The 27745-nt window shown below is 40.9% G+C and overlaps 1 protein-coding gene across 6 annotated transcripts in view; it reads left to right on the top strand.

The window, feature by feature from the left end:
- Positions 1 to 959: 959 nt before the first annotated feature.
- Positions 960 to 27745, top strand: part of CRADD (CARD and death domain containing adaptor protein) — a 178323-nt gene continuing 151537 nt past the window's right edge. For 3 of the 6 annotated variants that reach the window (XM_081130906.1, XM_081130910.1, XM_081130908.1), the window contains exons 1-2: positions 1492 to 1853; positions 2337 to 2640. In XM_081130906.1, coding sequence (XP_080987032.1) covers positions 2343 to 2640 — 298 coding nt within the window. In that variant the 5' untranslated portion in view covers positions 1492 to 1853; positions 2337 to 2342. Of the gene's footprint in view, positions 1114 to 1491; positions 1854 to 2336; positions 2641 to 27745 lie in introns of those variants that run through there. The other 3 variants (XM_081130905.1, XM_081130907.1, XM_081130909.1) reach the window with 2 other exon arrangements.

Here is a 27745-nt window from a genome sequence, read left to right as displayed (position 1 = left end):
ATTTCTTTATATTTGGATCATGCATTTGTCTTGGCTTCCAAATGAAAAATGTGGTGAACTCAGCAGACCTGCCCCCCGGCATCAGCCCCTCTCTCTTTTCAGCATTCCTTTCTGCGCTTCAGTCGCTGGAAACCCGCAAACTACGTGTCCCAGACGCCCTTGCTTGCTAATGTTCTGCATGCGCATATGTTCTGCATGCGAATTGCTTCGCCGAGTGCGTACATCAAAGTAGCATTTGCAGGCTCCGTGTTGACGCTCTGGGACGTGCCGCGGTGGAGCCGCGGTTTTCCCGCAGCCGCGCCGCGGTTTTCCCGCAGCGGCGGTTCCACTGTCCCGTCCTCACCGTCAGTGCTGAGGCGACTGGGCTGGGGGCCCGCAGTTTCTTGACTCTGTCTTCCTGATTGTGGCCCTGAGCCAGCTGTCAGTGTTTAGGGGGTTATGCTTGGCTGCTGGTCCTTCTCCAGCCTTTCAATGGTCGCGACTGTCCCCAGCTCGCGGGGGTCGGTCCCCTTTCGTCTGGAGGAGCTCGCTGATTACTGCAGCTGAATCCTGACTGATCGACTTGTAAATGCTTTGTGGGCAGGAACCTTGTGATATAAAGAAACGGCCTTGCATTTTATCTGGAGGGAAACAGATGATAAATATAAGATTAAGTAGAAGTTTCAGTAAGATGTCAATAGTGCTACAGATAAAAGTTGGAAAAGGGGGTGGGAGTACAGGAGATGGCTGGTGCAATTTTAAACAGAGTGGTCATGGAAGGCCTCGCTGATAAAATGACTTTTTGAGACCTATTATTTCGACTGTGTACAAGGCCGAGTTACCGTGTTAGACATGCAATTATCCAGTTACTTTTTTCCTTAGATAACCCCTCCAAGCGACTATATTGTTTACCCGCAGCAAACATGGCGGAAAAGACTTCAGCCCGACACTTGAGCCCCCAATAAAGATGGCTACAGCACTTCCTGTCTCTGCCCTCAACAAAGATGGCGACTACGCGTGCCGGTGCCGGTTTTCTCCTTCAATAAAGATGGTGTTTATGTTACAGTTCCCCTGAAAGCCTGGATTCCGGTTGCAGTTTTATTTATTTACTTTTTAAGATACGTGTTTGCAGACGTAAGTAACAGGAAACCAGAAGCCCCGCATCCCTCTTTTCTCGAGGGCCCCAGGCTGCCGCGCCTGCGGCCTGGGGGCTTGGAGCAGAGGTGGCTCCCCCGCCCTCGTATCCCGCTCCCGGCGACCGCAGCCCGGCCAGTTTGGGTGGCAGTCGGGGAGCCCAGGGCCCCGCTCTCCCCTCGGCCCGCTCTGAGGGTCAGTCCCAGCCCCCTCTTCTTAGCGAGTCAGGTTGCCCCGAAAAACCTCTCGTAGCCCCTCCTGTTCGTGATACCACAGGGTCAGCCGGTGAGGCCGGGAATAAAAAGACGTTCGAGACGGGCGCTGCCGCAGCGCGCACGCGCCTCCTCACCTGGGGCCGCGCGGCCGGCTCCGGGGGGCGGGGGGCGGGGGCGCCGGGGCTCGGGGGCCGCCGGCCCGGCCGCCTTCCGTGGGTGTCCCCGCCGCTCGCTCACACATGCCCTCCGCTCTCTGGTGAGTGGTCTTGGCAACAGGCCTTCAGAGCGCGCGTGGCTACAGGCCAGGACCGGCGTGTGGACGTTTTTCTTTTAAAGAAAAAAAAAATCCCATCGCATGTCCCCTGCGCGGGGAGCCCCCAGGCGGGGTTGCGGTGGCGATTCTGAATTCGCCGAGGGAAGCAGTGGGCTCTCTGACTATATGTCAGTTACACTGTATACACTGGACACAGACACTCACATTTTTCCTTGAAGGCGGCGGCGTGTCACTAAGCCCTTTCGCCCAGGGTAAGTTTAAGAACCGCGCTGGTGCCAGCGGGTTGCGGTCCCCACGCCCGCGGCGGCCCGGGCTCTGCCGGCGCCCGTGTGCCAGGGCGCGGGCGGGCGCGCCGGCGGCTCCGCCGTGTTAGAGCAGGACCCCCGCTGCTCCTGAGCTGTGTTAAAACGAAAGGTCGCTCTGTAATACTCAGATAAAAGTTGCTTTTTAAGCAGCGACTCTGACCCACTTTTCCCCAAATCTCTTTATGGAACGAGGAATTGAGCTAGGACCCCCGTGTGTAGAAAGCAAAACCGGAAAAGACGATCACGTTCAGTGTTGTTCACTATGTTCAGAAACACTTGAAATTAATTAGGTTTGGCTTAACAGCCATGTATTAAACACCACGGCGCGACACTCTGGTGAGGGTCAAAGATGTCCATTTCCTTAAGGGCAGTAGCTTTAAGGGCTCATCGTATTCCTGTAATCTGAACCACAACTTTGTCTCTTCCCAGGGGGAAATGGAGGCTAGAGACAAGCAAGTGCTTCGCTCCCTTCGCCTGGAGCTGGGTGCAGAGGTGCTGGTGGAGGGATTGGTTCTTCAGTATCTTTACCAGGAAGGGGTCTTGACGGAAAACCATGTTCAAGAAATCAAAGCGCAAACCACAGGCCTTCGGAAAACAATGATGCTGCTGGATATCCTACCCTCCAGAGGCCCTAAAGCATTTGATGCATTCCTAGATTCCCTGCAGGAGTTTCCCTGGGTCAGGGAGAAGCTGGAGAAGGCTAGAGAAGAAGCCATACCTGAGCTGCCTGCAGGTAGGCCTCAAAAAGATCGCTTCAAACCAGCTCCAAAATTGTTGAATTATGGCCTTTGGATTTGAAGTTGGGATTTTAGGCTGGGAGGGGATCAACAGTTCCCGAAAGTGGGTAAGGAGTTTGGACTGAAGACATATAGCATCATAGGGCTGGGCTGGGCTGGGCTGGGCTGAGAAGGTAGAATTAGGAAGTGAGGGGAAGAAAGGAAGAATGAACACTCACTGAGAAGGTGAGGAGGGAGTTCAGAGAATCTCCTTAGAAATGCTTCCAGGGAAACTTGGCAAGTCGCTTGGGAGGCATGTTCTCATCTGAGAGCCAGGTCATATCCCAGCCCTTGGCATCAGGAGCCATTTGGAAAGTGCAGATGGGAAAGCAGCATTAGGCCTCCTGATAACTGCTTCATGGGGTGCCAGAGCTGCCTGCTGGAAAAGGTCAGATTCGTGTAGGAGGAGACAGCCTCTAGGAAGGCACACCTTGTACCTGTTCCCTGGGCTGTCCTGCGTGGCCAGTAGGGATTGTTTGTAAGATGGGCTTAGTTTGTTTTTAAAGGTTATTGATTTAAAGTCATCCTTTTTGATTTGTTTTTGTTCATACACCCAGAATATTTAACTTGTAAGGGTAGTAATTTGTGGAGGGGCTCATTTTGATTTTAAGGAAAGTTGGAAGCTATGGAAAAGAGAAATAGTCCAAGTGCCATTAGTCTGGTTTGTAGCAGGAAGATGTGATGTGAAATACTTACTCCCTGTTAACAGCTCCCATGATTTATACTTTTTACAAAAATTGAGGAGCAGAGAACTGAACTGACAAAAAAAAAAGGAAAGTCGACTTGCACATTTTTAACAGAGTTAGGAAATCAACATTCTCTAGAGTTTTTGATAGCAGTAATAGAACTTATACTCAGTGGTCCTTAGACTTTGTTATTGCTGTTTTTAAAATACCAGTTCATCTGGTTAAAAAGCAAATACCGGTAATGAAAGACCACTTTTATTGTTTTTGCCTCATGGACCTCATATTTTGAATGATTTTTCCAGACCACATTTATTAAGTAGTCATGATTAATTTTTCTATTTTTATTAATGACATATGTCTGAATATCTGATCAGCATTAGATAACCAGTTAACTTAGGAAGGCCTAGTAAAATCCCAGTGGAAAAAGAAAAAAACATTTTCATTTCCTCCCATGACCAAATTACAGGCAAATGTATGTTTTATGCTTTTTGAAGTACTGAAAATAGCTGACCTTAGAAGACCACAGGGATTCTTAGGTTGGATTGCCCTTACCAAGTTAAATACTCCAGGTGCGTGAACAAAGCCAAATTAAAGTATCTGAAACATTTCTACCACTTTATTGAAAGCAGAATAAATAACATAGAATTGGGGAGATGTTAAAAGAAATGTTAGGGTATCCAATGTCTTTTCCTGGTATTTGACTTAGAGGTTCCTCTTGGCAACACATCGTTGGAAACAACAAAACAGGCAAACTAAAAGCCTGTTCCTACCAAAATATTTATTTTAATTTTATAATCATTTTGGTGATGTAAATAGTACTCTTGTATGTTTTAATAGAGGTATGACCTTATTGTCATTTCTTCAGATTCATTCAGAGAACAAGAAAAAAATTAAGATTTTTTTTCTACCAAATGGTGAAAGTTACAGAGAAGTTGAGGGAACAAGAGGTGTGTTTTTTTTTTGTTGTTGTTTTTTTAAAGTAAGCAGAACGAAACAGTATAGAGTGGGGAAAAAATCTAGTGTATCTGTGTTGAAGTTTAGAAAAATAATGTTTGTTTGTTTGTTAATTATGTGGAAGTGGTCAAATGTGATGATAGATTGGCTACTGCACAAATTAAGTACTCTTAATTGTTTTCCTGTTGAGTAACACTGCTACTGAAAAAATATTCTGAAGAGAGTTGATTTACATATGTCTCTATACCTTCTACAATAACAATTACATAAACTCACTTTCTAAATAGTTATTGTTAATTATTGAGTATTTTAAATAAGATTACAAAATATAAGTAATATAAGTAAGGTGTGGAGAATAACCGTGCAGTGAGCATCTGTTTCCCCATCACTCAGTTAAAAGAAGGTATCACTGCCTTTGAGGACCCTGGTACTACTCCCCAATCCTAGCTCATCCCCCACCCCCATCCCCACTCACTGACAAACCCTAAATTTGGAGTTTTTCATCCCTTTCTTCACTTTGTAGTTTTCCATTCCATAATCACTTTTACAATCTATATACATAATAGAAAATTCACTATGCCATAATTTTATATATATGTAAGGGATGGAGGAAATGTTATTTTAAAGGAGTTAACAGCCTTCTCTTATTTGAAACCTTTAACTGTGTATTTAAATTAATTTGATGGCTGTATTTTAATTCTAAAATTAAATGGGACTTAATTGAAACTTTTTTTTTTAAATCTTAGGAAAAAAATCAGAATTAAAGTGCCTTCAATTTAATGTCCCTGTAAAAAATGTGAATGGACCCAGAGGCCTATTTCTCAGGACCTCAGTGTTTCTTCAGTGTTGTAATAGAGTAATTTTAATAAGCTTTTAAATAGTCCATTTAAATTTTTGTAAAGACATTTTGAATTTTGAAGGACTAGACTGTAGGAAAATGTGATGCTTGTATATGTATGTATATACATCAACCTCCTCTGATTTTTTACAATAATTTTGGTTGTAATTATTAATTAATTTGTATAGATTTGGGAGGAATGGCTTTCTCTTTGGCCAAGAGGGAGATCTTTCTCCAAGAATCAGCTGATTTTATTTTATTAAAAAGCTTTCTTGTTTTGGTCTTTTCAGAGATTCTTGGTTTCCTCTTTGTTTGTAAGTTGAATTTTTGTGTTTCTCTTGTAAATTTTGAGCTGCCTCAAAGGCCTTATTTGGTTATTGATCCTAGTTCTTTTTATTTATGTTCTGGATTTAAACCTTTGATTCTCTCAGAATCTGCCTAGATGACAGGTCTCCCTATCTTTGTTAATAAAACTCTAAGATGTTAATGGAAAATTGATTTTGTGTTTTTTTCACCCTATCAGGATGCTTATATTTTAAAAGAGGAATTCTGGCAATAAAATGATGTAATTCTGTTTGGCATTGTGGAAGGAACACTTGACAGTGTGTCCCCTACTGGCCAGGGTCACGTAGTAGACACTAGATCAGCTGGAAGCTGTCTCTAGGCTCCTGTCAGTCACTTAGGAGATGAAGATAATGCTGAATAGGGTGAAGGCAGTGTGTGCCTGCCCATCTGCCTTCCCACTATTCATGGGCTCTGTCTGCACTGAGAGGCTCCCTCCAGTGCCTGAGCTAATCTGGATCTAGAAAGGAGGTTCAGGGGCAGCCCCAGTCTCACTATTTGGTAGGATTTACCCTGAGGGATGGTAGGAGTAACTCCTGGGCCCCAGGACTTCCTGTTCCATTGTGTTGGCCCTGGCTGTGGGATTGGGTCTTTGTCATGATTGTAATGTAACAGTCAGCCTAGCAACCCTGCCTTTAATCCCAGTCCTTTAGGTTTGGGAGTTATTTATTTTCCTTCTCTCTAAACTAGATTTCCCGCTACATGTTCTCTTAGCCACTGGCAAGGATATCTTGGAACACAGCTCTGTGCCTCCTCAATTAGCATCAGATACCTCCGTTCTTTAGCCTACTGGAATGGCTGTCCTGGGCTGACATTTGCTTTAACCTTTCCTGAGCTGGAGCTGTTCCTTGCCATGGACCCTATGCCCTGGGCTCCTTGGCTGCCCTCACTGGAGCAAGATGCAGGGCTGGCCTGTTTCTCCTCTACTCACCAGCTCGAGGGCTCACTCAGCCTGTTCCTTTTAGAGCTGGCATTGCCTGACCATGTATAGCCACATTGGCCACTGTCTTGAGATACACTCTGGCTCTCACATGTATGCTTGGATGAATCTGAAGTTACTGAGAAATAATGGCAAAAATTTTAGGCATTGTATTTGGTTTGTTAGATTTCTAGCCTGGGATTTTCCAGTCATACCATGACTTGACTGTACTCTGCATGTAAGTTCAGTGTTGATCTCAGTTTATCTAGCTTGTGGTCTATCCAGGCACTTCTGTGGCTGAGTTGAGTTCACTTTGTGGCATCTTGTGTACTAGAAGGGGAATGGTGGGTGAACATCTACAGTAAGACCCCTTCTTATGGTAAGGGCAGGGACTACAGAGAGCCCAGATTTCTGTATACCCCCAACATGATTATCATATCGTCCTGAGGACCAACTAGGGGCCAGGTACTAGGTAATAAAGACATGTGAAGGGCGTTCAGATGAACTGAGGGGATTCATTTGTTCATTCAACAAAATAATGAGTATTTACCATGTGCCAGACATTAGGTGCTAGGGATATTATAGTAAACAAAGCCCCTATTCTTATGAGCTCACTATATTCTATAGTCTGATGGGGACTGACAGCAAGTAAATGAATAAATCATATAGTCATGTGCCACGCAGCAACCTTTTGGTCAGTGACTGATTGCATATACGATGGTGGTTTCATAAGCTTATAAAGGATCTGGAAAATTCCTGTTGCCTAGTGATGTCACAGCCGTCATAAGGCCATAGAGCAACACATTACTCAGGTGTTGGTGGTGATGCTGCTGTAAACAAACCTACTGCACTGCCTATTCTATAAAAGTATAGCCCATACAATTACGTACAGTACATAATACTTGATAATAAATAACTTTGTTACTGGTTTACGTATTTATCATACTATAATTTTTGTCATTCTTTTAAGGTGTACTCTTTCTACTTATTAAAAAAAAAAGTGCTGTACAACAGTACATGGTGTTACACTGTCAGCAGCCTCATCCATCCTGTGTATACCACGTCCCTTGATTCCATCGTTTTCTCGTGTTCTTTTGTACAGTGACATGCTGTAGCCTGGGAGCAGTAGGCTATACTGTACAGCCTAGGTGTGGAGTAGGCTATACCATCCAGGTTTGTGTAAGTGTACCCTATGATGTTCATGACATGACCAAATCACCACAACACATTTCTCAGAACAGATCCCTGTTGTTAAGCAGCTCATGACTGTGTATCAGGTGATGATAGTGCTGTGAAGAAAAACAGCATGTATGGTGGTGAGTAAGGGCTTAGTACATTATTAGGGGCAGTCAGAGAAAGCCTCTCTGATGAGGGGTTGTTAAGCAGAGACCTAAATTCTGCGACAGAATGGATACAGGAGGAAGAGCAGTTCAGGTAGTGGGAGCCCCAGGTGACAGTGTGGCTAGAGCCCAGGCCCATCTGGGATAAGAATCTTCCTCATGGAGAGAAGAATCACAGTGCATGTCAGCACAGTTGTAACCATTTGTTGTTGCACATCCCAAAATGTGAGATGTGCAGACAGCTATGATCTTGGGTGGTTCTTAAAATGATTTTCTATGATATGTGGAATGGGATTGAATCATATGGTGAGAGATTTATTTTTTTTCTTTCTGTTTCAATACTGATAACCAAGTGAAAGCCTGTTTGGTACAAGTATTTCTGAAACATCTTGCTTGATAGTTGCCAGTTTTTCTTTTTAACAGACAGAAAAAGGTCCTCATGCTTAAAACCTTCTGTGGACAGTAGTATTTAGCTTGGATTTTGTTGTTTTGCTTTTTTTTCTTGTATCCATTTAACACTTTTTTTCCATTTATGGCAAGTAAACTGTTTTCTATTATGAAGTTCCTTTAAAAAACACATTGCTTTGCCCTGGCTGGTGTGGTTCAGTTGGCTGAGTGTCATCCCTGTGCACTGAAATGTCGCTGGTTTGATTCCTAGTCAGGGCACATACCCAGGTTGTGGATTCAGTTCCTGGTTGGGGTGTGTATGGGAGGTAGTTGATCGATGTTTCTTCTACTCTCTTCCCTCTCCCTTCCCCTGTCTACAATAAATAAAAACATATTTTTAAAAAACAACACATGGCTTTTATTTAAGTTAAAATTAGTTAACATAAAGAGAAATACTAAGAAAATAATAATGGTGTGAGGATATGGCCCAAAGCATGAAGGTGCTTTTCATGTATTTTCTCATTTAAAAAGAGAGACTGGAGTTTGGGGCAGGAACTATTGCCTGACTGGCATAGTTGGGGAAGGAAGACTGTAGGTCTACCTCAGATAGAAGAGAGTGCCATATTCAAGTGTTACCTGGGGCTCCCACTATCTGAACTGCTCTTCCTCCTGTATCCACTGTTTTGCTCATTCAGTTTATGCATAGTGTCTGGGAACTGGTTAAATTTATTAGTAAAATTGCCAGAATGACTTAATTTGAGGTTGTCTAAATTGTAAACACATTAATTTGCTAATGTAACAAAGTCAGCAAGATGAAGACATATCCTGGTATTCCAGACTTTTAGACTGGGAGGGACTTACAGATCATCTAATTTTTCTGAGAAAATCAAGTCCTAGGGAGATTAAATCAACATTTAGCCATGATCACACGGTTACTTATTTGTTGCCAGGACTGGAATAGAGGCCTCCCAACTCTTGATTTAGGATCTTTTCTCCTGTGCAGTCTTAGCTCTCCATTGGGTTTGAAATGGAATTATATTATGCTGTAGTGTTAATAGTTGAAATTAGCTTTGTAAAAAATTGTACTAATGCTTTTTTTTCACTTCAGGAGGAAAATTTTCAAGAGCTTTTAGAGGTATTTTGGAGTAAGATTTTACTAAAATATTTTATTTTTGTTAATGTTAATTTTAATCATTTAAAAGGAAATTTTGATAGTTCAGTATTACATTTCATCAGAAGATCCCCCTTACCCCCAAGGCTGACATAAAGGAAGAGCAGAGAATTTTATCTAGTATTTATGGGACTGATGAAATAATGCATCTGTTGGCAGCTAATTGCAGCTCTTTCTAGGAATAGCAAACCATGTGACAGGTCTCTCCCCAGCAGGGATGCATCCATCTCACTTTAAAATGTAGATTTATTGTTCTTTTTTCTTAGATATTTTCACTGTGACATTTTTTTTCCTCCCTCCTGTGGCTGTATGGGTCATTTGGCTACATCAGTCACCTTATTGACAGTCAGGGTTGATTTAGCTTTAACTCTGGCTTTTAAAAAACAACTGATCCCCAGATTTCACCCAGGTCAATTCATGCCAAAATCTGTGGAGGTGGGGTCTGGGCAGTGGTATTAAAGATACACACATGCACATGCATATGCACAAATACCCTACTAGGTTATTTTAAAGTAAAGCCAGGGTTGTTTTCTGACCAGGTGATTAGGCTCATGGCTTCTTTCTCACTTACTGCTCCCCAAGCATGGGCCTCCTAAAACTGTGCACTTGATTGAAGAGCTGCTCTTTTTTTAAAAAAAAAAAAAATCTTTATTGATTTGAGAGAGAGGAAGGGAGAGGGAGAGAGATAGAAACATCAATCATGAGAGAGTCATTGATCAGCTGTCTCCTGCATGCCCCCTGTCAGGGATCGAGTCCGCAACCCGAGCATGTGCCCTGACCAGGAATCGAACCTCAATCTCCTGAATCCTAGGTCGGTGCTTAACCACTGAGCCACACTGGCTGGGCTTGAAGAGCTGTTCTTGTTTTTGCCAGGGAGGAGGTAGAAGGGTGGTAGGAATGGAGATGTAGAAGAATATATAGTTGTGTTTTAAATCTGTAATCACAAATGTTTTTAAATCTCTGAATATTGTGAATATTGTTGCTTAAGAATGTTCCAGAATCTTAGACCCTATATAGGTGTCACTCTCACATCAACTTTAAAATCCATTAGAACTCTATGGGAATACATAGGCTAGATGTACATAGAACAAATTTGATTGGAAGGTTTTGACTTAACTGGTGAATTTGGATTTGGGAGAATTATTTTCATTGCCTCTTTGAACTGTTTGGTAATTCAAAACCATCCACAATACCCTATGCTCTGTAGATCAATATATGTCCAAGTGGAGACAGAACCTGCCAGTGGAGAATGAGTTGGATGCCGCTCTCAGATACAAAGTGAGCTGAAGATGGCCGGAGGATGAATGTGATGTGGAGAGAGCAAATGGCCAGTAGGGAAGACTGGGACTGGCTTTAGTCTGTTTGTGGGTAGGTCAGATAATCTGTTTGTAATTAAAAAGGAATTTTAGTCTTTTCTGTGTCTCACAAAGAACCTCAAATAATATCAGTAAAATAATAATCATAATGTTTATCGGGGGCTTACTCTGTGCCAGGCACTGTTCCAGACCCTTAGCGTTTAATAATTTATGTAATCTTGACAGTGACTTGATGAGGCAGGTGGTATTATTACCCTTATTGCACAGATAAGAAAATGGAAGCACAGAGATGTTAAGTCACTTGCTCAAAGTCATATAACACGGTAGAGCCAAATTTGGAATCCAGATACTTAGACTTAAAAGCCTGATAATTCATAGCCTATAAAAACACATTCTCAAATTTTGCTTTTCTCTCCTTCCTAATTCTGATCATCTGTGGCTGCTCCAGAGCCTATCATTTACCAGCCCCTATTCTCCCTTCCCCTACTCCAGTCACACAGTACTAGGGGCTTTTCCCTATTTCTCTTTCCTGCCTATTGTCAGAAGACTAATTCCTGGTTGGTGTCTCTCTCTCCCTCATCTCTCACTTTATCCATTTTTTGGCTGGTTAAGGTCTAATGTGAGGCCATATGGGGTCGAGGAGCAGAGCTCCTGGGTTGATCCCATCCCACCTTGCTACCTTGAGAGTAAAAAAAAGACTAAATTTTCTTGGCTTTGATCAGGAGACAGTGTGTCGGCTCTCCTGATACTGGAATCAGGTCCCACTTTTGCAGCTCTTAAATCCTGCTATCAGCCGTCAGCAGTTCCAATAACCAGCTTTTCTGGTGGTGCAGCCTCAGAGTTTAACCATACACTTAGCAAGGTAGCTTTCTCTTTTTATGGGTGCAGTTCAGACTTGCAGGCTGCCGTTGTAGCTAGCTGCAGGAATGTTTGCCTTTACTTAATTTTAATAGGCAGCTGTGTTTATACTTGTTCTTTAGTTTGAGCGGTGTATGATTCTTTGGAGGACCTGTGCCCCCAGAGGGAAAAAAGAGTACATTGTACTTTTCCAAACAGTAAATTTTAATTGAGGAGGAAATGTAACCTCTAGAAGAAGTTTGGGGCAGGTTTTAGTCCTAGGCTTTATTTTTGCTAACGTTATAAAGAAATCTTAACTCCTAATGAGAAGTGCCAAGTTGACAATTCCTGGAAATGTTCATGTTCTATTTATGCTCAGCACCATAGCAGAGAGGCTGGCGACCCTGTTACCAAAATAATACCGCTGAGATGTAGTAAGTGGCAAATGGGAGGCTTGTGGCTTTATACCTAAATATAAAGCTTTAAAAACATCTCTCAGTTCCACCATTTGCACGTAAGGTACATGGTGCTGAGTGGTAATGGTGAAGTTGTTATGGAGAATTCCAGAGCAAGCAGAACACATCTGCTGGGACTTGTCCTGTTGTTAGAACTGTAGAAAGTTAGAGCTGAAGGGACCTGAGAGAACCCCACTTTACAGATGTGGAAACTAAGGAATATAAGTCAGTCTACTAGCATGTATATGGACTCTTTGGTTTAAGATAGACTTCTTGCTAACATAAACAAATACAGGAATTTTTCTAATGTGTACTAGGTAGATCGCAACTTTGAAAGAATTCCTAAAATTCTAGGGCTCAGTAAGGGCAGAAATGGGGCAACTCAGGGGCTCTTTGGCCATCAATGACCATCTGCACGTGAGTTTCTCCACTGCTTTCTCTCCAGATTCAGTCTGACTGGCCTACGTTCAGTCACGAGCCCTTTCCTTTAGACACCAGTCACCTGGAGTGGGGAGGAGACAGTTCCAAAAGGAAGAGGTGAAAGCTGATTAAGAGATGTCAGCTATACTCTATCACTCCCATTCTTTTTATATTGAACAGGTTCCACACTTTCAGGCCTGAAAAGAAATGAAAGCTTTTTAAGGAATAAGAATGTTCTACATCTTAATATAGCAAAGCCCAGGTTGAAGGCCAGAGGTGGTAGGTAAAGTACAGGAGAGCAGTTTTTGGAGCAAGATAGGTTGTCTTAAACTTTTCAAAATGAGAAGATATTGGGGAAAGATGGATTGAGAATGTTAAAGTAGAGAGGAGGTTACAGAGAGAATTTGGATTGGGGTCGGGCTAAAGGCTTTACATACGTAAACTCACTTAATCCTCATAGGTCTTTGAGGTAGGTACTATTATTATCATTTGCACTTCACAAATGAAGGTATTAGCTAAATTGCCCAAGGTGACACAACTCAGGCAGTAGCATAGCTGAGATCTGAACATGGACAGTCTGGTCCTCCAGTCCATGCTGTTAATCATTAGGCTACCCCATCCCTAACACCAGCTCTTGGTTCTGGTCAGAATCACCTGGGCAAGCTATAGCTTCTTTCTTTTCTGATCCTTTCCTGCCTTAGTTCTCACATTTAGTCAACATTTCCATTGTGTTTTTCTTTTTTTTTTCTTTTTAAGAGTTCACCAAATGGGCCCTCGCCAGTTTGGTTCAGGGGTTAGAGCACTGGCCCGTGGACTGAAAGGCCTTGGGTTCGATTCCGTGCAAGGGCATGTACCTCGGTTGCAGGCTTGGTCCTGGCCCTGGTCCCGGTGTGTGTGGGAGGCAACCAATCCATGTGTCTCTTATCGATGTTTCTCTCTCTCTCCCTCCCTCCCTTTCTCCCTCCTGTTCTCTTTGAAAAGCAGTGGAAAAAATATCCTCAGGTGAGGTTTAAAAAAATAAATTAATTAATAAAGTTGTTACTTAATAATAATAAAAAAAAGTTAACCAAATGGGAGATTAAAAAAATACCAAAGAAGTTAAATGTTTTCTAAGAAATGTGATTAGACAAGATAAAGATTTTGAATGAGATTGATATGGTAGTTTTTGTTCATTGAGTCTTTAAATGAATCTCTTTTCAGTTTCTATTCATTTTGAGTCAGTTATTTGATGGTGCTGTGGGCAAATGTGCTTTTTCAGGTCTCGTGTTTGTTTGAGTCCTTTTATTCCTTCATGTGCCAGTCAGAATCCATCCTGGAGGCAAAAACCACACAGTAATTTAAACGAGAAAAATTTAACGTAATGAATAATTAACTAGCAAAAAGTTAACTATGGTTAACCAACAAAGGGGTAAAAGAGATATCTAGGGAATACAGAAATAGTGAATGGGAGAAGCTGCTTTTCTAGGGCTGAAGGAGAGTAAAGTGTGGAGGCACTAAGAGCTTGCAGGAGGCCCCTCCCCACCCTCAAGGCCTCCTTGAAAATGAAGTGACTGCTTCATGAGTATGTAGCCTGCTGGTGACCAGTAAACTTGCCAGGGAGTACAGGTTGGAGCTTGTCTGAAAGAGAGGCCTACCTGGTTGAGAAACTTGCTAGGGAGTGTAGGTGGACTCGAGCTGATCCTCAAAAAGCTTTCTGCCAAGTGGCAGAGAAATTCCCTGGAGAGAGAGCGCCATTGGGTTTTCCAAATGCCGCTAGCTATGGCTGTCCACTTTAGAGGGCATTACACACCCCCAACCAGAATGAAAAACCTCTGCCTCTGCTATGGCATTGCAGTGTCCATCTATTGATGAAACTTAACACTGAACCATCTGGCAAAACAGAAATGTTTACAGAGTCTAGCTCAGTATCACCAAGTAGGGGAAGAGGGTGAACTTAGAGCTAAGAAGTAATACATTGCTAATTGGAACACCTCATCTGTAAAATAATGATAGTACATAATTCCCAAAGTAGTTCTGAGAACCTCATTCATTCATTCATTCATTCAGCCAACGTTTATTGGTTATCTACCATTGCTGGCTGTTTTGCTAAGGCTCTGAGATTATGGTTGTCATTGTTTATTATTTGTTTGAGTGTAATCTTCTCTAAGGTAGAGACTTTTTGTTTCTGTACCTGTGGAACCTGTTTAGCATAGTGCTAGATAAGTGTTGGTTTTCACATGTTTATTGAAGGAATGACTATAAAGATGAATGTAAAAACAGACTTACCCTCAGAGAGTTTACATTGTACTTGGGGAAAGGTAAAGGCAAATAAATAAAATACAATATGGTATTCTGGTTATCTTTTGTTGTATAACAAGCTACTCCAAAATTTAGTGGCTTCAAATAACAGCCAGGTATTTTACTCATGAATGTGCAATTTGGGCAGGGTTCAGAGGAGACAGCTCATTTCTACTCTTCCTGGTGTCAGTTGAGGTGGCTTAACTAACTGGAGTTGGAAGACCCATTTCCTAGATAGCCACTCACATTTGTGGTAAATTGGTGCTGCTCATTGGTTGCTCTCCACCTAGGCCTTTTGCTTGTGGCTGGGGTTTCCTCACAGTATGATGGTTGAGTTTCAAGAGGCAGAAAGTGAAAGCTGCCAGTTTCTTAAGGTTTGGGCCTGGACAATGGCATCTTGTTAACTTTCGCTGTTAAGCTATCCCAAGGTCCAGATTCAAAGAGAGGAGATAGAGTTCTCACATTTCCTAGGGAGGCGTGTCAAATCATTTTGGGGCCTTATAGCACTTATGAGATGCAGTGGTTTAAAAAAATATATTTGTTATCATAAATGGGAAATTGGCTGCCATACATGAAAGTGACTTGAAAATTAATAACAAATGTTTGTTATTAGTTTAATTAAAAATGTTTTTTTAAAAAGTGGAATAGCTCTATTTTTCTGAATGTAAAAGCAACACATATTTATTGTTTAAAAAAAGGCCCTAGAAAGGTATCAAGAAAATGCAAATCACTCATAATTTTATTGCCATGAGATAATCATGGTTTAAAAATAAACGAGTAATGAAATGCAATATTTGGGTTTTTACCATAGGAAATTCTGTTTTTGAAGCTCTCTCTTTTCCAAACTCCAGTCATTTTCAGAAAGTTGTTATTTATTTGAAACTGACACTTAAATATAGAATTTCTTATATGATGCCAAATAAAGAATAAAATTCAAAAGACTATGTATGTGTGCAAAATATGTATATATTTTTTTAATTTTAATTTTCATTTTTTCTCCAGAGAGTAAAACTTTCTGAATCAACTTGAAGTAGTCTTTTTAAATTATTACCAAGGCTAGTTGCTATTTCCAAGACTAGTTGCTATTTCAATTTGCAGCAGTTGGGGGTGGGGAGCACTGAACTTAAATGACCTTCTCCAAATGACTCTTAAGGAACTATGAGGAATATTTTTCACTCTGCTGTGTGTTTTTTTCTGTTTATCTTTCTATGAGTATTCTATTTCAAAGTGTTTCACTAGATTATTATGCAACCTGATTTTTTCAGTGTCTCCTATTTGTGTGCTTTTAAATATTACAATTCTAAATCTTTTTTCTTTGTTGTTTTTCCTAAGCAGTTAGATTGTAGGTGGTTTAGTCTTTACCTGTGCCATTTTAAAATAAATTTATATCCTTCAAATAGACTATATTGATAAAAATGTAAGTATTCTGGATAGTAGATTAGATTTTTCCCCCTTGCCCTTAGAAAAAGGCATTTCTAATGACCCTTTTCACTTAATCAGAGTGTATTTCACAGGAACTGTTAGAACCTTTAGTGGAATAATCATATCCCATCCTCCTCACTTCTTTTTTCTTTTTAAATATGTTTTTATTGATTTTTTAGAGAGATATTGATTTTTTAGAGAGAGAGGAAGGAAGAGGAAGAGAGAGAAACATCGATGTGAGAGTGAAACATCCATCAGCTGCCTCCTGCACACACCCTGACTAGGGATTGAACCCGCAACCTGGGCATGTGCCCTGACTGGAACTGAACTGGTGACCTTTTGGTGCATGGGACGACACTCAACCAACTGAGCCACACCATCCAGGGTTCCTCCTTCTTATTACCAGGGTAGATACTGTAAACCATTGTAGGAAGTAGGAGGAGGTAACAGATAAGTCAGTGGAAAGAGCACAGTACGTGAAACTTCAAAACTTTGCTTCCTGCAAGCACTTATTTAATGTGTACTATGTACCAGGAGTTAAATAGGGCAGAAATTAATAAGATATAATTCCTGCCCTGAAAGGTATTCCAAATAAATGAGATGATACATGTGAAGTGCTTACGACAGAGTCTGGCATATATTCAACATTCACTGAATGTTAATTTTCCTTATTATCATTTGATGTGACTGAAGAGTGTGACACAAAGAGGTGAAAGGAACAGTGATGGCTCCACTTGGCCTATGGTAAGACAGTATGGGTAAGGCTTTAAAGAGCATGCATATACTTTTTGTTGAGTGTTTAAGGGTAAGTAGGAGTTCACTAGGAACGCAAAAGTGGAAGGGCATTCTAGGCAGAGGTAACAGAAAGTACCAAGGCATGGAGGTGCTGTGTGCATGGTGGGGTGGGGTGACAGCAGCTAAGCCTGGGGGTTCAGGCCCAGGACTGCTCATTGGGGGCCTTACGTGCCATGGAAAGGTCCAACAGGTAATAGAGCACAACTGATGAATTTTGAGAAAGGGATTGACATGAACAGAGTTGCATTTAGAAAGCTCACTGTGGTGGCATATGGATGGGAGCTGGCCAAAATGAGACAAGGAACCCAGTTAGGAAGCTGTTGGAGTAATTGAGAAGAAACGTTGTGAGGACAAAGCACTGGCACTGAGGACAGAGAAAGGGGGAACAGGATTGAGAGAGATTTTGGAGGAAGGATTAGTATATAAATTCTCAGTGGGGAGACATGGGCCCATGGGGTACATAATTGGTTCAGGTGTTGGTATAAAAAATGTTAGCTATTATGAATGTTTGTGGCCTTCCAAAGGGCTACAGTACATAAACAGATATGTTATGGATTTAAAATTTAATATGAGGGGATGCAATTAGGGAGAAAATGTCTAAAATGTCTTTTTAGGGAGACAATAATGAAAATAAGGGTGAAAAGCTCTGGGTTTAAAGGACTCATCACCTGGCTGAGCTTTGGGCTGAGGGAGAAGGATTCTAGGCTGATGCTCAGATTTCTGGTTTAGACAGCTATTCAAATTTACCAAACAGGATACACAGGTTGTATGGTTGGTGTACACGTTGTGCTCTTTGAATTTAAGCTAATAATGACTCACATTTATTGAACACTTATTGGGAGCCAGACCTTTAAGTGCTTTACATTTATTAAGAGTGTGAGATAGATATAATTATTGTTCCCAATTTTCAGATGAGAAAGCTGAGACCCAGCCTAGAGCCACATAGCATTTCTTTCAGTGAAAATGCTTGGTAAGCTTTTGGAGATATAGGTCTAGGGTAAGGATGAAGTTCTGCTTCTACCCTTATCTGTTCTGTGACCTCAGGTGAATTATTTTGTTTTTGTTTTTTTTCTTTAAATTTTGATTTCTTCATTTATAAAGCAGAGCTGCCTCTTGCTTATCTCCAAGAGTAGTTATTAAGGTTAAATGAGAGGATATGTGAATGAATCTTTTAAAACAGAAAGTGTGCTGTGTGAATGTAGATAGTATTGTTTTTTAAAATATATATTTTTATTGATTTCAGAGAGAGGAAAGGAGAGGGAGAGAGAGGGATAGAAACATCAATAATGAGATAGTCATTGATTCAGCCCGCAACCTGGGCATGTGCCCTGACCAGGAATCGAACCCCAATTGCCTGGATCCTAGTTCGATGCCCAACTGCTGAGCCACACCCGGCCGGGCTGAATGTAGGTAGTATTTTTAACATTAGCTGCTACCCCGAAGGTACTCAAGAAATGCCGTTTTTTTCCTCCCTTGCCTCACCTCTTGCCTTTCCCTTCTGTGTTCAAGCAGCTCCCAGAGAATTGGAAGGACAGAATGAAAGCCTCCCCACTAAGCCCGCCATTTTTGTGGCAATTATATCCATGACTTCTGACTGTTCCCCTCTCTTCAATCCCAGAAGATAACTCTCGCAAATTTTATTTCCTTGGGTTTTCATGAGTGCCCTCCTATCTAAACACAGTGATTTACTTCTCAAAATTAAGATTTACTCTTAATTTTTTATCCTTCTATATTTAGATTTGACATCTGCCCCTTACAGCTGTTTTTACAGAGGTCATCAGTGACCTTTGGTTATGCCCATGGACATTTTTCAGATCGCCCCTTGCTATCTTGGCGCAACTGACATTGCAGCCACTCTCTCTTGCATTCTTGGTATTGCCTCTTTCCTTGGTCATGTTTTCCTCCTGTCTCTCCTTCTATTGTTTCTCATCTTACTCTGCTTGCCTTTTAACTGTTTATCTTCTCCCAAGTTGTGTTAAATTCTTCTTATCCTCTCATTGGCACCATTCTCCTTGGGCAAAGCCCATCTGCACCCATGGCTTGGTGACCACCTCATTGCTAATTGCCTCTGATCTCTATTTTCAGTGCAAATGGATACCTCCACTCTGGTCCTCTGTACCTTAACTTAGCATGGCCAGAATGAAACACCTCATCTCTCACATCAAACCTCCTCCCCCTCAATTTATTTTCTCCAGCTCAAATAATATATTCCCCTACTCAAATAGTCAGAAGAAACTTCCCCCCCTCCCTAAAGTGAGGGTTTTTTTTGTTTTGTTTTAAAGAATTTAGCCCAGACATTGCCTCTTTCTTGGAGCTTTGCATGACCTCTCATGGCTGGCTGAAAAACTCCACTGTTTCTAAAGCAACAAGAACATATTTGTTATGGCACATCCATATTATGGTAGAATTTTGTTCTTAAGTAGATTATGAGTTTGTTTAGGGCAAGAAATTAATTTTTTACCTCTTTTTAAATTTTAAATATATCTTTATTGATTTCAGAGAGAGGAAAGGAGAGGGAGAAAGAGAGATAGAAACATCAATGATGAGAGAGTCATTGATTGAGCCTGCAACCCGGGCATGTGCCCTGACTGGGACTCGAACCCCGATCGCCTGGATCCTAGGTCGATGCTCAACCGCTGAGCCATGCCCTGCCGGGCAATTTTTTATCTTTATATATTTAGGACCTAGCACATTGCCAGATACCCAGTGGGTCCAATAAATGTTGGTTGAATGAATGAATCTGTGGTGACCTTGTTTACTCTCCTCACCTTTCTCTTAATCTCCAAGCACCTTAACTATATTAGTTTGCTAGGGTTGCTATAATAAAGTATAATAAAATAAATAAGACTAGGTGGTTTAAACCACAGCAGTTTATTTTCTCACAGTTCTGGAAGCTGGAAGTTGAAGATCAAAGTGTCATTATGTTTGGTTTCTTGTGAGGCCTCCTTAGCTCGCAGATGGCCACCTTCCTGTTGCTTTTTCACATGGTCATCCCTCTGGGTGTGTGCAGATCTGGTGTCTCTTCATGTGTCCTAATCTCCTTTTATAAGGTGGCCAATCAGATTACGTTAGGGCTACCCTTATGGCCTTGTTTTAACTTAATTACTTCTTTAAAGACCTCATCTCCAAATACAGCCACATTCCAAGGTACTGGGGGTTAGGGTTCAACATATGAATTTTGGGGAGACACAATTCAGCTCATAACACTATTATCACTACTTTTTAACAACTTTATCTTAATTTTCAGCTTTTTCTGGATAACCAGTAGTTAATAACTACTTAGTTCTTGACCCTCCATGAAAGTGATTTTTTTGGCATTTCTTACTGGTAGCTATTTAGTGTTTGCCGAATGCCAGCCATTAGCCATTCAAATTTAAAACAGTTTGTTCTCATCTCTGTGCAAGGCGACTTGTAACCTGTCTGCCTGGTTACTAATTCACTTTATCAGCATTATTAGTAACTTATAATAATGAAATCTCACATGGGAAGGTGCTTCTTACCTTTCTCATTGCTGAAAATTCTAGTTGTGGAGGTACAGGTTAGGTATAGGAGTGGGTGTACAGCAATCAGAACCCTTAAAACCCAGCTTTGTCTAGGGCCAAATCATTTTAAAGATGAGGTTAAATTGTAAGACTAAAGATTTGAGACTTTCAGGATTGGCCCCTTTGAACTAATAGTCCCAGGAACATTTCCCAAAAGAAAGCAAAATGAAAATCACCCCCTTCAATGTGCACATACCCCAGCAGACTTCTAACTCCAGAACTGTACTTGCCTGCTAAGAGAATAATTTTGTGCACATGGGTAGCCTTGATTCTTAAATTCTGGGCTCTCCCATGAATCTGCATTTTTGGTTTAATCTACATCCCATCCCCTGAGCTATTACCCCATTTACTTCCCACAAATGCCCTAAAGACTTGGCCCCCTGCTTCTTTTTTTTGACTCTCACTCCCCAAGCTTTCATCTCTTTTGCTTGGATTTCTCCTCCCTCAGGCTGTACTTTTCTTAATATCTCTTGGACATCCCTTCTTCCTCTTTTATTTACCTTCTTCTTTCTTCTTTTCTTCCCCAACTGCCTTCTCTTTTCAGAAACAAGCTGAATGATTTCTAAGTTATTTCAACTATTTTGTTGTCACATTGCCTTTGGTGTAAAGAGGGGGTCAATTCCTTGTGGGTCAAATCCAGTCCACTACCTGTTTCTATAGGGTCTGTGAGTTAAAAATGGTCTTTACATTTTTAAAGGGTTGAAACAAAAACATAATGAAAGAGGAATATTTCATGACATGAAAATTATATGAAATTCACATTTCAGTGTTTGTAAATAAAGTTTTATTGGAACACAGTCATGCTTATTTGTTTACATGTTGTCTTTGGTTGCTTTCACACTGTACCAGCAGATTTGAGTAGTTGCAATGGAGACCTTGTGTCCTACAGAGCCTAAAAAATATTTACTGTGTGGCCCTTTACAGAGAAAAGAGAAAATCTGGCCACTCTTCCTATAAAGAGTGAGAAAGGCTGGAAAAAATAGCTTTGCCTGACAGGAATCAGCTTTGTTTACCTTTCTTTTCTTGGTGCTTCACAGAATGCTAGATTAAACCAAAGGCTTAATTCTAAAATTGTTTTGAGAATCAAAACTGGAGAAGCCTTTCTTCAGAGCAGACTTTTCCTGTGAAAGAATGTTGTTATCTTTGCCATTTCTTTTGAATTTAATTTTGCCAGAAAAGATTTATCATACCAGGGCCATCAAACCCTTTCTTTCATTTCTAAAATTGTACATAAGAGACAAAGATTAGGTAAACCAAACAGATGAAATTCCTTTGTACTCTGCACACTCGCAGGAGGATTTAATTACAGTTTCCTCATGGTTTAGTCTCAAGATTTTTAAGTATTGGGGCAATGAGATAATGTTAGCATTTGAGTACTAACCACAAAAAAAGTTAAGCAAGGTTTGTAGTCATGAGTATTTGCTTTTTGTTCCCATCCATTAGGTATTGTGTGCTTTTTACACCCCCTCCTCCCCCACACATCTTGTGTTTGTTTTCACCTTTGAAGGAAATCATTTATCATTGAAACTCAAACCTCTTGACAAGTAATGCCAAGCAAGGGTAAGAATTTCTTCCCACTCCCCAAGATAGCCATTGTGCTCTTTCTATTATTCAGAAGTGTGGCTGTATTGGGTTTCTCAAGCCCCTCAGGAATTTGTTAACAATACCTTTTGAGTGTTTACCAAGTACTGTGGCCTCTAAAAGGTATCAAAAGAATTACATCAGAAATATAAGGTAGAGCCCTTGTCCTTCAAGGAGTTTGTAGTCTGTATGGCAGGAGAGGGTGACATGCATGTGAATTTCCGAACATTTAAGAACAGCCTATAAAGAAAAATCAGTGAATGGAGTTCCACCAGAGCATGTAGCACGAGGAATGATCTTAATGGGGAGGTGGGTAAAGTAGGGAGAGCTCCTAGGGTGACTGAGTTTTTGAGGAAGGTAGTCATTGATTACTAGGGAAGAGGCTAGTCCAGACAGAATAGATGCTGAGTACTTTCTACTAGACATCTTCTCAGTTTACCTTGCTGGAATGTTAAAATCATTATTGAAAATGGAATGAATTTTTCCTGCTAAATTCAGGCCCTCCTCCTGTTGTCAGTATTCTCATCAATGTCATTTCGTTTTCTGAGTTGTGCACCTGTCTCTTACAGAGTAGGTTCTTGACTGAGTGGGTTTCATGAGGGGACAGACAGCAAATAGATTATTTGACTCAAATGAATTATTGTGTTTAAAAAGAGGAGAGAGAGCCCGGCCGGGCATGGATTAGTGGTTGAGCATCTCCTAGGATCCAGGAGATTGTGATTTGATTCCTGGTCAGGGCACATGTCCGGGTTGCGGGCTTGATCCCCAGTGGGGGGGCATGCAGGAGGCAGCCGATCAGTGACTCTCTCATCATTGATGTTTCTATCTCTCTCTCGCACTCTCCCTTCCTCTCTCTGAAATCAATAAGATATATTAAAAAAAAAAGACAAGAGGGAGTAAATGAGTTAATAGATGATCTTGATGTCTAGTCATTGGATTTGGGCTTAATAGGTAGGAGAGTGAACCTTGAGTGTGAGGAAATTGGCCTAGGGAGAGAGAAAAACATCACTTGAACTTCTGTCTTCCAGGAGTGACTTCATTAACTGCCCCATATCTTCCAGATTTCTCCAGGTTTTTGTTGAGATAGAGACTTCCATTCCGTTTCTTACCTTAACTAAGAAAAGCAATCCTGAATTGGCTTCAGGTTGGTGCTGCTGGTAGGCCTGATAGTAATAGGCATTGGGGAAAACTGAGAATCTTATATCCTAGGTGGTATTTGAGTGTGTCTCTGCGTGACATGAAGATGCTCAACTCTGCAGTTTCCCTTGGGAGAGGGAAATATCTCAGCCTGTTCTTTGACTCCTTTTCAGGGTCTTCCTGCCTCCAGGCTTCTTAGTGCCTTGTTCACACTGTCCCAATGTTAGCAGTGATGTTGGACCTCAGTTCAACAACCTTGGTTCTCGAGTTCAGCAAAGAAAGCTTCAGAGCCAAGAACCCTAGCACAAGAGGAAGTTTATTAGCATGACACTGGAAGAGGAGATTCCAGCAGGCTGCTCAGAGAACTGCCTTGGCCTTCTAGAAAGAAAGTCACAGACGCAGAAGAAGTGAGCCAGTTGGGCTGTGTGGACTCAAGAAACAAGTTACAGAGGTCTTAAGAAGGGCCCTCAGAGCTTAGGAGAAAGAAAGCAAAGATACACACCTGAAGAAGGAAGGCATGGACATGCACTGAGTCCTTTGTCTTAAGCGTTTTTATCTGTTTTCTAAAGGGGGGAATTTTAGGAGAGGTGTGAGGGGAGGTCTGAGGGGAGGATCTCAATAGAATATTCATGAGCTTTCCAGGTGTGTCCTTTAATATGCTGATTCATCAAAATGAGCATATAGGGCCAGAGTCGTGATCTCTGTTGATTAGCTGGTGCTAGGATTGGGGGTTGTTGGTCATTGCATCTGGTCCTCATGTCAGCCATGGCTTCGCTTCGTCTTGTTTTGCTTCTTTTCTAGGCCTGGGAGCTGAAACACAACTGAGACCTAGATGTTATCTATAGTTTGACCAAAACTCTTTCTCAGTGGTCAACAGGCCCGAGGCTTTGTTCCTAAGATTATTTGATGCTGATCAGAACCTCATTGTCCTGAGGGTTAATGATTAAGGGAGTAGAGGTACAAGGGAGAAGGAGGCAGGCGAGTCAGGGTGCTGGATGGGGCCAGTTTGAATCACCTGTCTCAGTTTCCCCGTTCCACTTGCCAAAGAGTTTTCCTGGCTTCTTACTATCCTGCCTCACCATCACCCTGAATCTGTATCACTCATTTCTTCTCTACACCCTAAAAAACAAACAAGCAAACCAAAAAACCCACAACTCTTTTAGGCAAGCGCACCTTATAGGCGCTGTGGTAGGCTTGCAAATGGGAATTGGTCTTTTGACGTTACTGATAGCTCTCTGCAGGGTCATGAGAGCAGTTGCCCTGGATAAATAGGATAAAGTCATCCACCTTGAGGCCACTGTTTTTCCACACTCTGGGCCATTCAGATTTGGCAAGCTCCGTTCTGGTTTCTTTCACAAATGGCCCAAATAATTTATGTTGTTTTGTTTCATCCACTCGGGAAATTAAAGGAGACATTTTAACTGTTTTAGAACAGTGTTTCACACCTACTATAGACTCCCAGAGCCAGCAAAATAAAGATTTTTGCTCCAAGGTTGCTGACTACATGCTGACTGTGTTATTGAGGGCAGAGAAGTAATCCAGCCAAAGATTCTTACCACCTTCCAAAGGGACAGAAACACAGGTTCTTTTCATTCACTAAAGAAAAGGGGCAAATTAGGGGGTGCTTTTTCTTAAGGTTCTTTTAATGTGAGTAAAATTTGTGGTATGGTCAAAAGAACTAGAAATCAGTTGATCTAGGCTCAGATATTGGCTTTTCCCCACTGGTTCTGTGTCCTTGAGCAAATAGTTTTATTTTCAAGTAACTTTTTACTTTCAAATAACTTAAGACAAGGATTTAAAAATATAGTACAGTACCGAGTTCCCAGGTACCTACCTTCACTTAGCTCCCTTCAGTAATAATACCTGACATAACCACAGTACCTTGTCAAAACCAGGAAACTGACATTGATACAATAATAACTCAAATACAGACTTTATTGGGATATTTTATAGATGTACTCTGTGTGTGCATATATGTGTGTGTGTATATGTGTATAGTATGAAATTCTATCATGTGTAGATTTGCTATGCTTTTGATTTTTAATGCATACTTATCTTCAAATTATATTGAGCCTTTGTATGAATTATTAGTAACGGCAAAATAGCAAAACTGCAAATTATTTATTCTGGAAATCTCAATTTAATATTTGTAATTAAAAGATTTATGGATTAGGAAGTTTCTAATTCTAGCTCTCCAGGTGAAGAAGAAATAAGGGTGCTAAACTAAATAGAACAGAAATTTTGATGTCCTATTGTTCCAGCCAAAAATCTAGGAATCATCCTTGCTTTCATTTTTTGCCTCACCAACCCTTCTCCCCAACGTTTATTCCATTAGCAGGCCTGCTAAAATATTCCCCAAATCTGTCTGCTTTTCTCCATCCCTTGCCAGGATTACTGCAATAGCCTCCATGTGTACTCCCTCTACAATCCATTTTCCCACACAGCAGCCAGAACCATTGTTTAAAAACACAAACAAGGTTACATTATTTCTCTGTAAACCCTCCTCTGTTGGCTCTTCCCATTGCACTGAGAATAAAATCAGAACCCCTCATCAGAGCCCACGAGGCCCTTGTAATCTGAAAGCTCCACAGCTGCTCTGGTCACATTTACCTACCTCCCTGTCACTGCTCCAGCCACCCAGGCTCTCTTTGTGTCTGCAGTAAGTGAGGCCTGTTCCTACCTTGTGGCCTTTGTTCTAGCTGTTCCATCTATCTGGTGTGCCCTGCTCCTGGTTTTGCTCTGTAATTAGCTCCCTCTGATAATTAGGTGTCAGGCCTCTTTAGCGAGGTCTACCCAGTCAGTCCAAATTAAATACCTCCCAAGTCCCTTTCTATCATATTATCCTGTTTTATTTCCTCCACTGAATTGAACACTATATGAAACTGTGTCCTCTGCACTTGATTGACCTTGTTTGTTACTTGACCAGGGAGTCACCCTCCTTAGACTTGAGAATTAGGGCTGCCTTAACTGCCTGGGTTAGCCTATATCCTTGGAGCCTAGGACAGTGTCTGCCCCTTAGAAGGTATCAATAATTATTTATTGAGTAGATGTATTAATGGACCAGATATTCACAGAGGTTCCTGAAACTGAAATAAATTACTTGATTAAATGAAATAATTTGATGTTTGAAATTATTAAATTCTTTCCATGTTTGGGTCTCTGAGAATATTATGATTAAATTCTTATATGCTACAGATTCCCTTTTATGTATCCATGTATTGATTAAAGGTCTTTTTCTGAAACAGGACTGTTTCACATAGGAAAGGTAAGTCCTCCAGGACCTTGTAACAGTCTCCTATCTGAACATGTTAGACAGACCACTGTAGTGATTTTGAAGAGGTAACTTTGAAAAACACACATCATTTCCCCCATTAACTGTGCTTTCGCTTTGGAGAGGACCATGAGTAGGGTTTAACTTTCTTGCTCATACGAAAGATACAAGAAACTTACTGTCATTGTGGTTTGACATTTAGTCAGACTAGTTTTCATTATTTTCCTAAACATATTTATTTTCTTTTGAATTTGAATTTAACATGTAAACAGTGGCTTCTAGATCTGAAAGACATGGAGCTGCTAATGTTCTCACTTAAATGAAAATAACACAATTTATGTCTTCTGCTTCATTTTTTAAATTTCTGTTAACTTTCATTTTATTGATTGTCAGGGCCACATAACCAAATGTTATTATATTTACTTTTGGTGGTATTACCAGCTACCTGTGCCTTTTAAGCAGTTTTAGAAATGTGATGCGGTGTAAGAATATCAGTACATCTGATTTTAGACACAGGTTTGCTGATTTAATGATTGCTGCTTAAGGAGTGGTTTCTGTGTGAAAGAAATGGCTAATCTTTCAATATTCTCGTCAGAGGTTAATACATTTCTCTAACTAAATTCTGGAATTTTCTTTTGACAAATACATCTACCCAGTGATGTAAAGTTGACATTTTGGTTTCTTTTGTTATGATTTTGTTGTTATTGCCAATGAATAAATCTTGAAGCAAATAATTTATTTATAAAGCTGGAAGATGATATTTCCCCTTAAAAGTATTTTGCCATTTTTACATTTTATGCCCCTAGCTTTTACGGCATTTTCTTTTAAAATTTATCTTTATTGTTGAAAGTATTACAGATGTCCCCTTTTTTCCTCATTGATCCCCTCCATTTCACATCCACCAGACCTTCCCCATACCAATGTATATATATATTTTGTTTTGTTTTGTGTTTTTTTTTTTTGTTTTTTGTTTTTGTTTTGAAGAGCCAAACATGACTTGAAGAAGGTAATGGGGAAGAGGGGGAGTAGGAGGGGTATAAACGAGCAAGTTATTTTCCCAGAAACCTTTCACTTGCAGTGTCTGAAATGACTGTTGTGGGGGAGAAGTGATATTTATACTGATGAGGGTAAAAATGCCTGCCCATTTTGGGGAACATTTGTTTTCATAATAGAACTTCTTTGTATAAACAAAAGGATGTTTAAAAGGAGGGGATCATTTACAACTGAGATTTTCATTCTGGTAGCATCTGACTGAGGATAATTTCAGAAATTCCTATTATTGCTTGCAGCCATTGTTTAGCAGTTGGATCTTTTTGTCCTTATGATAGAATTGTACATTTTATTTCTGTTTTAAGTCCCATCTATGTTTTCT

Source organism: Miniopterus schreibersii, assembly GCF_964146895.1.
Source record: "Miniopterus schreibersii genome assembly, chromosome: 2".
Classification (NCBI taxonomy): Eukaryota; Metazoa; Chordata; class Mammalia; order Chiroptera; family Miniopteridae; genus Miniopterus; species Miniopterus schreibersii.
Note: the sequence above shows the minus strand (reverse complement) of the source record. Positions and strands in the feature narration are given on the sequence as shown.